Source organism: Mercenaria mercenaria, chromosome 10, assembly GCF_021730395.1.
Source record: "Mercenaria mercenaria strain notata chromosome 10, MADL_Memer_1, whole genome shotgun sequence".
Classification (NCBI taxonomy): domain Eukaryota; kingdom Metazoa; phylum Mollusca; class Bivalvia; order Venerida; family Veneridae; genus Mercenaria; species Mercenaria mercenaria.
In genome coordinates, this window is record NC_069370.1 from 57,973,209 (window position 1) to 57,987,274 (window position 14,066).

Sequence of the window (14,066 nt, forward strand, 5' to 3'; positions counted from 1 at the left end):
TTGTTATAGACAGGATTTTGTTTAAGAGAGGGTCGCTCTGGAGAGGTTGTACTGTAGTTCATATATATACCGTCTAATGAAATTAAGTTTCGTAGTAACGAAGTGCAACGACTTAATGCATTCACTTGGCACGTACTGTTCGTAATACAAAAGATAAATGAGGCAAGCAACTTAAAATATGATTCACGTGCAGAGTCACGTGTTCCGCTAAACTTTGGTATGTACATGTATATAGCTTTACTTAAGCGTTTCAAAATGTCCGTAAAAGAGGCAACAATTGATTACAACTAAATACTGAAATGGTCCAGTTTCCATTTATACTCAATCTGATCACCTCGGCCTTTATGCTAGAATTATGGAGAATACGGAAATGCCCGATGTTGCACGATTGCATTTATACTGTACGTACATTTCATTTGCAATCTCTTTAGGTCAGAAACCACCAAATCAAAATAGTACAGTGAACCGGGAATAAGTTGATCGTACAGCTGGGATTAAGGCAACGTTAGTCCGTTCTGATTGGTCAGTAATTGAAATCAAACAGTAAGTGATATTTTTTACTACAATTACAGTATATTATTATATTCTAACAATATTTGCTACATTTTGGGTATTGAAAAACAATTTTATCAAACGAATTTCTCCCGCCATGCAAACTATGTAAACAGGGGCATCTCATTCACACGAAAATTACTCAGATAAAGTATCACTATTCGTATGTTTTTCGTCCGATATTTTGGAGGAAGTAAGACAGTTCTTGAGAAAAAAAATGTGATTATATATACATATAAATGTTTCGATTTATGGAAGACCGTACATGCCATAATGTTATAATGGAAGTCTAAGTGAAAATAATTGGTGGCCTCTTATCATTAGTGCACATATGTTCCATGTCAACAGTAATATTTTCCGTTTTTCACGAACTCTCTAAATGCATCTGAAAATTCTTTGTACATGTATGTACAAAATCCTTTACAATACTGCCTCTCCAGATCACATTTCAGGTCAATGAATGACAAGCCAGCCTGTCGCAAAGCATCCCATGACTTTCCAGACAACAAATCGTACCGTAGACTCTGGTCGTCGAATGTGTAATTCGGAAACATGTACACAAGTAATGCGTTAGCTTGAAAGAAATGCGGTAGTCTTCGCTCTTCCAGGCAAACTCCTAGAAACTCTAGAAAATAGGCAAGAGCTTCTCTTACTCCTGACAGTTTCACCTTGTTCATGATAGTAAGATACAGTATACAGTAGAAGGCAATGTGTTTCAGGTGGTAAGAACGTAGAACCGTAACAACTTGTGGTGGTTGACGATACCAATCTGTTTTACGCTGCCTGAATTCAAGTTTCATGATTCGCAAAGCCGTGACAATATAACTTTGTTCTTTTGAACCACGTGACACATCAAGCACGTGTTTTTCGTAACCAGAAGTACACATACGCCAGAGAATGTTTGGTGGACTGTCGTACAACGCTGCTGACGGCTGGTTGTCGGTGAACCATTTGAAAACAGCGTATCTGGGACATTCCGTTGTTTTGTTCCAATCTTTTGGATCGGGCACCACATCTCTGCCCAATTCCAAACCTGTAAATAACATAACATGAAACAAGTCGATTAATTTTACAATGTGTACGACTTAAACACATCAAAAAACTGTAACTAGCGAGTATTTCTTACTGTAGAATAAATCACCAGCGGTCATATGTTCAATTAAGTTTAACTACAACTTATGTTCATCTTGGAGCGAATGGACTAAAACCAGTATGATATAGTCCGCAATGTCTATGCACCAAGTGAATTATTCGGTCAGAACTTGTATGTAAGTTGTAAAACTAACTATCGGGTCTAACAACGTACTTGAGTTATTTGTTACACGAGTAGGCTCTGTTATAATATTATTCATGCTATTCAAAAGAAGAATATCACGGAGTTTATGATTTGATACATTAAGGGGACGCATATTGCTACATTCATAGTTCATACAGAAATGCTGAAGGGGTGCATATTCAAGAAATCGATGGTGGGAAAATAAAAAACATATTCCTAAACTGATATAATACTGATGGACACCTGTAATATTCAGTATTTTGTGGGTAAGGATGTGGTACTATGAATGTAATAGGAAAACAGAGGTCTTTGTGAAAGTACATTCAACACAAAATATTCAGCTTTTGTATAAGGAAAAAACAGGTTTTTTACAATAACAGTTTTCCAAATAATGTTGAAGGGATGAGATTTTCTTTCTAACACACCAAGTTTGCTTAAACATGTAAAAATTTAACGCCATGTCATTTCAGCTCGGGATGGACGCCATATTTCTCGTTGATAAAAATGTAAACAAAAAAAATCAGAGTGGGATTAGCATTGCAAGGGCATAACATGACATTCTACACAATGAATACCTTAGAACAGATATCTAAGATGCTACACAGGTCAGGCGGGTTAAATGCATAATGGCGATCACTTGAAATTCATCTTGAAAAGGTGGTTAATTTTAGTTCATTTACATGGTTTTTAATTTTCCCACGACTTCTCGGCGATTCACTGCAAATGTATTACTGCGCCGGACGAAAGGTAACTCTAATAAACAACGGGAGACAACTTAGGTGTCAGCACGTGTACGATTTTTAAAAAAACATGTCGATGATTATAATTTCTTATCAAATAATGAATCCTATTCAGATATTCGTCTTTAATATTAGAAAATTATTAATTTCTGTGGAGATTTGTCAAAAAATATTACTTACATTGGACTACTTTGCGCATCAAACTGGTTTCCGCTTCAGTTGTGAGGCACTTCCGTTATACTTTTTGACAACAATAACAAAACATAAAATGAATCAATAGTCACTTATAAACCGACTGCTACTTAAATCAGTGTAAGTAAAGTTGTTGTTACAACATTATACATGTTCGTTACGTTATGAGATAAAGTTTATCTTGAACTGCATAATCCATTAATTACGTTTAGATGATATTGCATTTACAACTTATTTGACCCCATTTTTTTACGTGAATGACAGCATTCTCGTGCAACTCGTGCAAACAGAATTATGAAAAGTATGGTGGAGAATTCAAGGACAAATTATAAATGACATTAAAGTGAGGATAACTGTAATTCGTCCAGTTTTGATCATTGACATGCCTGCTGTGTATTAGTAACTTTTGTGAACAAGATTAGAATGTTACTTTTGCACATATACACATTGATTGGACCTCTCAACCAAATTTCATACCTTATTTTAGGGATTTTTAAGACAATACATTTTCAAAAGTTTGTTGAATATGTTTTGATATTTAAATGCATTGTAGTTCATGAATACCAAGTTAAAAATTAATAATGGCAACATTTCTAGGCCCTTATTGTAAGCCACTAGACTTCTGTAACGATAAATGTTTAATGTATTAAGGGGAATATACTCTTTTAGTTTTGGAATGTGGCATTCCTTGACCACCGTATCTTTTCTTATGCACTACTTTGTAAACAAACTAAATAATGTGTTTTAGCTTACATATGCGAAATGAAAAGCAAGACAGTGACCATATTTCACATTCTTTCTTTAAATTAGAATCTGTAGGACATTGATAAATGTTTGGACAAGGTGAAGCACTATTATTTTCGCACCAAAAAGTCTTAAGGTAGTTCTGCACGTTTGAAAAACCGGAAGTGATGGCGTAACGTCACTTATCCGGAAAACGTAGAATAATGCCTGAATTCGGCGTACGGAAACGAAAATCAGTTTATGAATTAAGGGCAACCTGCGAATAAATGTATTAAAATGGCACTGTTACTTTCTTTCTTAAATTAAAATATGATATTAAAACATATTACACGTTAAATAATTCAAAATAATGTCTTAAAATTAGCTTGAAATAGGCGGTTCACTTTAATCGTGGCCAAATATCTCAAAAATAAGCACACGGACCTATACATTTTATTTCACCATATTATAGGCCATATATTTAATTATGACTGTGAGAAGTTTCATTAAAATCTACATTGTAGAAATATTTCTATTCGCGAAAATGTTTTGAAAATTGCGTTTTTCCCATAGACTCCCATTATGAAAACTTGCGTGAGGTCGAAATTTTTCAAATCAGTCTAGCAAAAAATCAAGCACACGACCCTATCTTTTTTATTTCCTCAATTTTCTTAGTATATTCCGAAGTTTTGAAAAATCAGAGCTTAATCAAATTCTACATTGTAGAAAAAATTTCGATCCTAACGTGCAGAACTACCTTAATTGTTGACTTTGAATGTACACAAGAAGTCTTATGTAATTCAACAATAACTTTCTTGTTTCAGTTTTCTCATTTTTATTTTAGTGAGCAATCCTTTGTGTACTTATAACAATTGAAACAGTATCCATTTCATGTACCAAAACCTTGTACTTTTTTGCAGGTAAATTTTATCATACCCCACCCACTTTTTTCTAATTTCAAAGTATGCGTCCCCTTAAGTTGGTCTTCATTGATGTCCCCCACCAGAATAATGTTACTTGTGATTTCAGATGCAATAGTTGGTCATTTCAACTATAGCGTTAAAAATAAAGTACTGAAGAAAATCGCAGTATGAAATACTAATAAAGCTTTACAAGACTGAACAGTTGAGGGTCTCTCGTAAAGGTTATTTCAGAAAAACAGGCACTTTTTCATTAAATTCAGATGTCAATTTAGACAAAGACACATGATCAATTCCCATATATTTGCGCTAATATTTTCATTGAAGCATGGAGTTTTCACTCCAGTAAATTTAACAGTTATATGACCTGTAGCAAAGGTTATCCGCATATTTATTAAAGGTTGATATATTTAGTTATCTATAGGTAGACAGCATGTGATTTCAGGGCTTGCCGTTTTATTGATACCCATAAAGAAGCATCATACACCCCTAGAATTTGTTAATAGAGAATCCTTACTAACAGATAAATGACCTTTGTGAGGAAAGTCAGTTTTGAAGTAAACATCTGATATTTACTTTAGTATACTTCTCATTTATAATATAACTTACTTAATTACACTTACGTGCAATTATAATTAAACCAGGGATATATGTATTTGACAACAGCTTACTCTGGACCTTTATAGTGGCTTCAGATATTACAATAAAATAAGGATATTATTTGAAAAGTAAAATCGTCTGCTCATGGATGATATTCGTTTGTCGATGGACTATACCATACAGCCAAATATATAGCTGGACAGGGTAAGTTACTATAATTAACAGTACGTAATTATTATAAGCGTAAGTAGGGTCATGTGGACATAACAACGATACAAGGGTTAAATTCTAGTTCACTGAAAAATAAGCGTAAACAGAACAGAGGTTAAATTCTAGTTCACTGTAAAAATGGGTGAACGCAAAACACTATAATTTCTGAAGGATAGTACTTGTTGCGTAACAACAGTACAAGGGTTAAATTCTGGTTCACTGAAAAATAATTGTAAACAGAACAAAGGTTAAATTCTAGTTCATTGTAAAAATGAGTGTAAACAAAACACTATAATTTCTAAAGGATAGTACTGTTGCAATTAACACTTTCATCAGTATGCTGTGAGCGGCTTCCCATCTTGGATGCATTGAATATCAGTCATATCCCGAATTACTATTGCTGTTAATTTACCGGGAAGTAGTGCCTTGACTTTACAGCCAGCTATCCATGTTTTGTTCAGTGTCTTATTTCTAACAATAGTCCGAGAAATTCGTAAAATAATTGTGCACATCGTGTGAAAAGCATGAAACTTGGCATGGTAGCTGATGAATATATTTCATTTTATTTAAGAGTGGGAAGCGGGCTGTGAAAATCAAAATGGCTGCCAAAATCCAAGATGGCCGCCAAAATTTACAGTTCTATAGGAAAATACTAAGACGACTGTTAAGATAGCATTAAAATTACATATTTTGGCATATTGTTATATAATTATATCAAATATCAAATAAGCATGATGTAAAAGCAAAAATAAAATCCAATATGGCTGCCAAAATCCAAAATGGCGGCCAAAATATTTTGTTTACGAAACAAAAACGCACTACAATTGAGCATTTTTTGTAATTATCTTGAAACTTGGCAAATAATTGTATACAATCATACTCAGCTTCCAATAAGAATGACAAATTAATAAAAAAGTCCAATATGGCTGACAAAATCCAAGATGGCTGCCATAAAATCATGTTTTCATAAGTGAATCACGCAACCATTGGGGTTTACTTTTTATGTGAATATTTATGAAATTTACATAATTCATGCATAAGTGTTCACTCCTGAAATAACATATAAGTGTACACTCCTGAAATAACATTAACATTTGTTAATAAAATCAATTAGTATGGCAAACAAAATCCAAAATGGCCTCCTTAAAAGTTAGATGTAGTTTTACATATTACAGAAAAGTTATCATTTCCAAAAAATGCCATATATCAAAGTTCATTGGACCAGTTCTGACCATCGAATGTTTTATATGCATTCATATTTATGTATGTTAAAACAAAACTACACAACAACATCATTTAGTGGATACATACTGATGTTTTACATATTTCAAGTGTCAATTCAATTCTACCAAACAGACCTCGATATTTATTGTTCGCAGTCACCACTACATTTACACAGCGCGGTGCATTTTAAGTTTGCCTTCAAGCAACTAGGTACTGATATATCAAAAAATCGAGGAATATATTGATTATGACAATGATGCAGTCATATCATGTAAAGCAGCAAACATTGTTCGCCGGGATATGTTCAGTGGTAAAAACTGTGCTTTTAATGGAACATTGCAAGAAACTTGCCAACAGAAGGCTATACCAAAATTCCTACAGACTATTGTAGAGATGATCTTAGGGGGTTCAAATATTAAGACTAGGACATCGAAAGTTGATGAGTTTCAATCTGCCATGTCCAGAGCACAACTTATGATATTTAACAGCACATCTACTCGTCGCAGAGACACAACAAAGAGTGTGTATAATTGCAAGCAACGCGAACCATCTCTACCAATATATGTAGGACTCATTGTACATGCAGAGACCAGAAAGCGTGGTTTTGTGGATAAGCTTCATGATCTCGGTCTGTCAGTCTCGGTGATTCACGTTGATTGCAATTATACACACTCTTTGAACAATGTTTGCTGCTTTACATAATATGACTGCATCATTGTCATAATCAATATATTCCTTGATTTCTTTCAAGGCAAATCCTACATCATCATTAAATGCCAAAAAACTTCTCGGCCTTCATTATATGCATGCCTGTCTTTAAAATGTGCCACGAGTCTAGTTTTCAATCTTGTTGAGTGAACTGCGAAATGTAGATACTTTATGCAAGGTTGACCAATCTCATTTATTTCAAATAAAACACGTATTATTATCAAGAAGAGTTGTTGCATTTGCAGTGCTCTTCCGTGTAACTTTCATAGGTGTTGCATCACTGTATACTGATGCAGTCGCTTAGTTGCCGTATCAAGCTCTCGGTCTCTGAACTTTACTCTGCATGTCTTATGCCATTTATCTTTGTTCTTTGTCAAAGTATCAGCTATGGGTGTTTCCCTTTTCAAACTTTCCAGTTTTAAAAGTACTGGAAGACAAACCCCTGGTTCTATAAATTTGTAGATATTATCACAAAATGAGGTATACTCCTTTCCAAAGCCTGGATGGGTAGGGTTAAGGTTAGCAGGGCATTGTAGGGGTTCTCTTGTAGTTTCTTGGCATATGATACAGAGATGCCAGTTGATTTCAATACCCTCCTTATCTGTGTTTGAGGTATCATTTGACAAGTTAGTAGTTTATAAGCAAAGTATGTTATTTGTCCAACAATGCAATAATCTATAGCAAGAACATGCAGTAATGACCTCCACCAACAAGAGCTGTCGGAGGACAGCAACGCTCGACTATTCAACAGCCTTGTCAATTGAATGAATACAGAAGTTGAAAAAGGGGCATAATTTTGTAAAATGCAAGATAGAGGTATTGAACCTCTGTACTGCATGTCATATCATGACAGTGAACAAGTGTGTGAAGTTTCAATCCTTTCCAATTTGTAGATACTGAGATACCAGCTTACATACAAAAACTTAACCAAAAACTGCTAAGTCGAAAAAGGGGCACAATTTTGTAAAAATGCAAAGTAGAGTTATGGGACCTTCACAGTGCATGTCGGGTAATGACAGTGAACAAGAGTGTGAAGCAATCCATCCGAATTAGTGGATACTGAGATATCAGATTACATACAAAAATTTAACCAAAAACTGCTGTCGAAAAAGGGGCATAATTTTGAAAAAAAGAGTTGAGTTATGGGACTTGCTTAGTGCATGTCAGATCATGACAGTGAACAAGTATGTGAAGTTTCAATCCATTCCCATTAGTAAGTACTGAGATACCAGCTTACATACAAAACCTTAACCAAAAATTTCTAAGTTGAAAAAGGGGCATAATTTTGTAAAAAAGCAAAATAGAGTTATAAAACCTGTGCAATGTAGGTCAGTTTATCACAGTGAATAAGTGTGTGAAGTTTCAATCCATTCCCACAAGTGGTTACTGAGATACCAGTTTACATACAAAACCTTAACCAAAAATTCCTAAGTCGAAAAAGGGGTATAATTTTGTAAAAAAGCAAAATAGAGTTATGGAACCTGTGCAGTACAAGTCAGTTTATCACAGTGAATAAGTGTGTGAAGTTTCAATCCATTCCCACAAGTGGTTACTGAGATACCAGCTTACATACAAAACCTTAACCAAATCGGGACGCGGACGCGGACGCCGACGCATGGGCGAGTCCAATAGCTCTACTATTCTATGAATAGTCGAACTAAAAACTAGGTCTACTACTACTACTATTGTTTCATGCTGAAAGTAAAAAATTGAACACTAGTTAAGGCTCCAGTTTGTAGTTATCCAAACAACAAATGGGTAGAGTGCTATATGTTAGTAGCATACATGAAGGATTGAATATATACAGATAAATACATGAGCTATAGTTGGTAAATATATACTGAAATGCATGAAACTATGTGCACTGCATGTTAGACTGATGTGAAAATTATACAGTCAGGGTATTAAAACGTATAGATAAACAGTTGATATATCTTTGATAGATTTACTTGGAACAGAAATTATATTTGTTATTTTGAATTTCGGGAACATGTGTCAGTATTAATGTTGTTGACATATATTATAAATGGCTAAATTTAAACAAAGGGGAACAATTTTTGTTAATAATTGATGCATTTAAACAAAAGGAAGGAACTTTTTAAAAATCTGTTTAAAATATCAAATCAAATAGTTGATATATAACAATTTAACTTTTAATTGAATCGATACAGCATAAACAGTATTTCTTGTATACTTCAGTAACAAATTTCTGTTAGTAGTATACTTCAATAAAAAGTTCTATTAGTATTTATTCAATAAAATGGCATTTTCATTTACTTTGTTCTTGAAATATGGTAGAAAACATGTTTTGTTTATTTGTCTGTGTACTAGAGAGCATTTGAATTAAGTATTATTGTTAACAATGCATTACTTCCACCTAAAGTAAACAATGCTTTGTATTTTTTGGCAGCCATCTTTTATTTTGGCAGCCATTTTGGGTTTTGTCAATACAAATGATAGACTTATTCCAGGTATTATATTAGGATATTCTACTAATTCCCATGTGCATGCTTATTGCATGTTTTACATACCTGTTTAATGATTTCCTTAATTTTTTCATGAAATTTTGAATTATGGCGGCCATTTGGATTTTGGCGGCCATTTTGGATTTAAGACGCTGCTTCCCACTCTTAAATGAAGAGTAATATATTTATCTACTACCATGCCAAGTTTCATGCTTTTCACAAAAAGTGCACAATTCGACCCTTTTTAGGAACGGATTTCTTGGACTACAAGCTGGCGTGCTTCAAACGCTAGTTTCTCTCGCAGGGGAGATAAATTCTCCTGTACGAAGATACCATCTCCGAAGGATTTCCTGGCACGGTAGACGCGATCTCTCGCCGCCGAATTTGTAAATTTGATAATGACCTTTCGATTATAATTGTCTCTTGGCTTACCCTTTCTGTGACATTTATCAATGTCTTGGCTGGATAGGGTAACATTACATTCAGCGGCATGATGAATGATTTTAGTCGTCACGTCCTCAGAAGGCCTTCCTGTATCACCGGGGATACCACACACGTCCAAATTCATCCTTCTTCCTTACTGTTCGAGCTCATCAAGCTCGCGTCTAGTTGCATTGAGCTCATTCTGAGACTCGTGTTCACTGAATGTAGCGCTTTGATCTCTTCACAAATTTTTGATGTCTCTACTTTGATCAGTGTATGCACCTCTTTCATAAGTTCACTTTTGAGCTTTTGCACAATGGTAGGTGCAAGCCTGTCTGCTAAGGTTTCTAAGTCTGTTTTGGAAAGGGAGCTCATGATATCTGAAGGGGGTGGGGTGGCCAAATGCTCGGATAAGGTGTTATCAAGTGCTTCGGTGTCAGTAGAATCGTATGGCTCGAAATACTCAGAGTCCTCACTCTCACTTGTAGTTTCAGGTTTTTGTTTTTTAAGAATACGGATAAAGCCTGGCGAGGATTTATTGCGCCTTCGTTTATTGTTGCGCTTGTTCGGCATCAACAGTTTTTATTGAATGGCGGAGTTTCAAAATCAAAACACAATGGATTTTTATTCAGACAATCACTGCTTCATAAATACCGATGATTGTAGGGATAACGCATGTTTTTTCGTGTTATAACATCTGCAGAATCCTGAGGGATTGGTTGGTGCCCGAGCCCGTTAGGGCGAGGGTACCAACGTATCCCGAGGGATTCTGAAGATGTTATAACACGAAAAGAACATGCACTAACGCTATTCTAGCATAAAACGCGTAAAAACCAAGTAAATGAATATACTGTCCCTCAACGTCATTAAATTTCCATGAAATGCGCGGTAAAGTCTACGTTGTTTTTTCACGTTGACGTCATTTCCTTTTGAATTATCCGTTTAAGGGCCGTAATACGTTTACGCTTTGCCACGGAACGCGCATATATAAAAAGGTGTTATAACAGCACGCGGGCGCGAGAATCTCTCTGTTAACACACGTTTTCTCTCCTGTTAAAACACCCCCAAAAAGTGACAATAACAGCAGTTTTATGCTAGAATTACCGTTTTTGAAATGCTACGTAGTTAAGTCTGTAGATTGACAGCATTTTTGAACTTCTTGATGATATTGTCCTTCATTATCTCCGGGTTATACGATGAAAAAACTACATTTTCTTTGTTAGCTCAGAAAGAAACCGCCATGTTTTTTTCACCGGAAGTCACTTTTCCGTGTCGTCATGTTCGTGAAGAAAGGGTCCACTCAAAGTTAATATTGATTTAAACGTATAGTTGTAGCTGTCAAACTGATTTATTTCGATTTTAGAAATTCTATGAAGACTGAAGTTTGAAGATAGTGAAAATAAAGACTGAGATACAAATTAATTCAGAAATACCCCCTCCCCACCACAAAAGAAAAAAATCAAAAGAAGATGTTTTTATAAGAATTTGATTTAAAAGATACTAAATCCTACAAACAGCAACTGTATATTTATTAATAAGGAGACGGGAAACCATTTAGTTTAAATAAACTGAATTTTTAAAAGAAAATGATCATAGATCTAATTGCAAAGTACACCCATTCGCATTACTTTTCGATCATCCTTTGTATACCTATAACCATGCAGGACGTTTCAGCCTATCTGTAAATGAAAGAGCAGTATATAAAATATTTGATGAAATGAAAATACAAACCTGGAACAATGTCAACATCTATGACAGTTTCTACTGCAGCTGACTCTAACACAACACAGCGTCGCAGGTGCCCGCCGTAGTCATAGTAACCGTCTTTCTCCACCAGTTTAATTTGGATATTTACTGACGGGGGATTGATACTAAACTTCTGAATAGCAAAACCAAACTGTTGGTAAGTTTCTCTCCTGTTCACTCTTGTTTCAACGGCATTAGCGGCCTTCGCGATGATAGATTTGAAAACCTTTTCGTGAAGGTTTCTGGAGTTAAGACAAACTTTGTTGATTTTTCTGTTGAAGAAGAACACATCGTTCTTATCGAGGGTTTGGTATTTAAACTGGTATCCAAACTCTGTTAACCCTTCAGCAATGAGCTGTCCAAATTCTGGTAAAACCTTGTCGTCTTCGTCTTTAAGATGGTTCACCTACGTTAGATTTAAAACAAACTCTATCACTAAACCAAACATTTGTCCGAATTCACTACCGAAATTCTGTACCTATAGTAGATTAACTAGTTCTAGCTAATCATTGTCAGTTATAGTAGGTGCGAAATTATAAATATACAATATAATATAATATATAAAATAATATATAACTTGTAACATTTTATAATAACAGCACGTATACATGTGTTTACAGTTATGTAAATATAATACATGTACGCTTCTCAATTCAATCGTATATCTAAAGTTAAGGGAATACTTTCTTTTAATTAAGTGTGTTGCGAACTTCTATTTACTAAAGCTAGAATCACACTGCCCCGGATGGGCTTGCGGATGAGTTCCGGATTCCCATCCCCGGATTGCTCCGGATGTGTAAGAAAAAAGTGGGTTTGGCGAATTTGTTACGTTATAAATCTCTAAATCAATCGTAACAGAACCTTAATTAATCTTATTAGAACCGGAATAAAACCGTAATAGCTCGTATATTTTTCACCACAGTGACTGTTACGATCTTTTAAGATCTGTTACGATCTTTTCAGAACTATTACGGATTTATTACGGATTCCTTACGGATATATTATCCGTGGCAAAATTTTGAGCATGTTCAAAACTTTGCACCCTTGCCCTCGGATGCCCCCGATTTCTGAACGGATATATCGGATGACTTATGAATGAGTTAGGACTCCTACGGATGGGTTACGGGTGCTATCAGGAACACATGTATACGCAAGCCCATCCGGGGCAGTGTGATTGTAGCTTAAGTAATGATTGGGACCCGCATCACATTCCTACATGCAAGCGAAGATTTTATAAGTTCAAGCCAATAAACCTTAATGGAATTAGCATTGGACAGTAGGGGCACCACATCGCCAGCGATCCGAGACCGATTCCTGGTCACAGCTGATATCCCACATTATTACATACTCGTTTCTATTCCCCGTTAAGTTACACTGGTACCGGAAACGCCAATATTTTTCCATACACTGACGCCTGAATTTCATATCGGGTGCGTGACGTAATTCAGTGTGTGTTGTTGCACTATTTTTTCTATTTAGCTCAGTATTGTCAGTCCTAGTCAGGCTGTTGAACATATTTATGATATTTACATAATATTTATACGTGTAGATGCGTATGTAATAAAAGGTTATTATCTTTGCATCGGGAAATATGCACGAGTTCTTCAGCGGAAGAATATTGCGCTCCTGAAGTCGCGCAATATTTCCGCTGAAGAACTCGTGCATATTTCCCGATGCAAAGGTAATAACCTATAAGTATATCACAGCTCAGTGCTGTGTGATTTACTTAAGCTGGTATAGTCAGTAGTGTTTTGAGCAGTTTCGGGTTAAAATGGGTGTTGGGCGGTAAATATGACATCTGCCGTGCGCTCTACTGGAATTAAGTTGTTCCATCCATTCTGGTTTGTGACGACTTCCGTCGACAAGAAACTTTTACATAAGAAATACCAACCTTAAAGTTCATGCCTTCAATATTAAACAACAGCAGGGCGTCGAATTCGTCTGCCTGGGATACCTTCAATCCTTCTCTGGAGCTTCCTGGAAGGTATATAGAACCAAATAACCGTGTTTCTTTATTCATTATTATTCAACTTTACAATATTACACACTGTATTAGATCAATTGCAAACATCATATGAAACAGACAGAGCTAATACAAAACATAACTGAGCCAGTATGAGAAAAACAGGGCCAATACGAAAAAACAGGGCCAATACGGAATTCAAGCATTTTGATTGGTTCAAAAGAGAGGGCCAATACGGAGAAGCGACTTCCGTTTGATTTTTAAATGACGCCATTTTGTTTTACATCAGAGTTATAGATTACATTTTTTTTTCACATTTTGATA

At 35.3% G+C, this 14,066-nt stretch overlaps 1 protein-coding gene across 1 annotated transcript; it reads right to left on the reverse strand.

Annotated features, from left to right (window-relative positions):
* Positions 1–544: 544 nt before the first annotated feature.
* LOC123561449 (uncharacterized) lies at positions 545–13,799 on the reverse strand. The gene is made up of 3 exons (XM_053516931.1): positions 13,671–13,799; positions 11,765–12,185; positions 545–1,585 (listed from the first exon to the last, which is right to left on the reverse strand). The coding sequence occupies exons 1-3, from the start codon at positions 13,797–13,799 to the stop codon at positions 894–896; spliced, it is 1,242 nt and encodes a 413-aa protein (XP_053372906.1). The 3' UTR covers positions 545–893.
* Positions 13,800–14,066: the final 267 nt, after the last annotated feature.

What these genes read in the sequence shown, in the direction of transcription:
- LOC123561449 (XM_053516931.1), bottom strand. Translation starts at nt 13,799, where the DNA reads ATGAATAAAGAAACACGGTTATTTGGTTCTATATACCTTCCAGGAAGC. An exon ending in TTGAAGGCATGAACTTTAAG is followed by an intron (nt 12,186 to 13,670) that starts GTTGGTATTTCT and finishes AATCTAACGTAG; the next exon opens with GTGAACCATCTTAAAGACGA. An exon ending in AGATGTTGACATTGTTCCAG is followed by an intron (nt 1,586 to 11,764) that starts GTTTGTATTTTC and finishes TGTTATTTACAG; the next exon opens with GTTTGGAATTGGGCAGAGAT.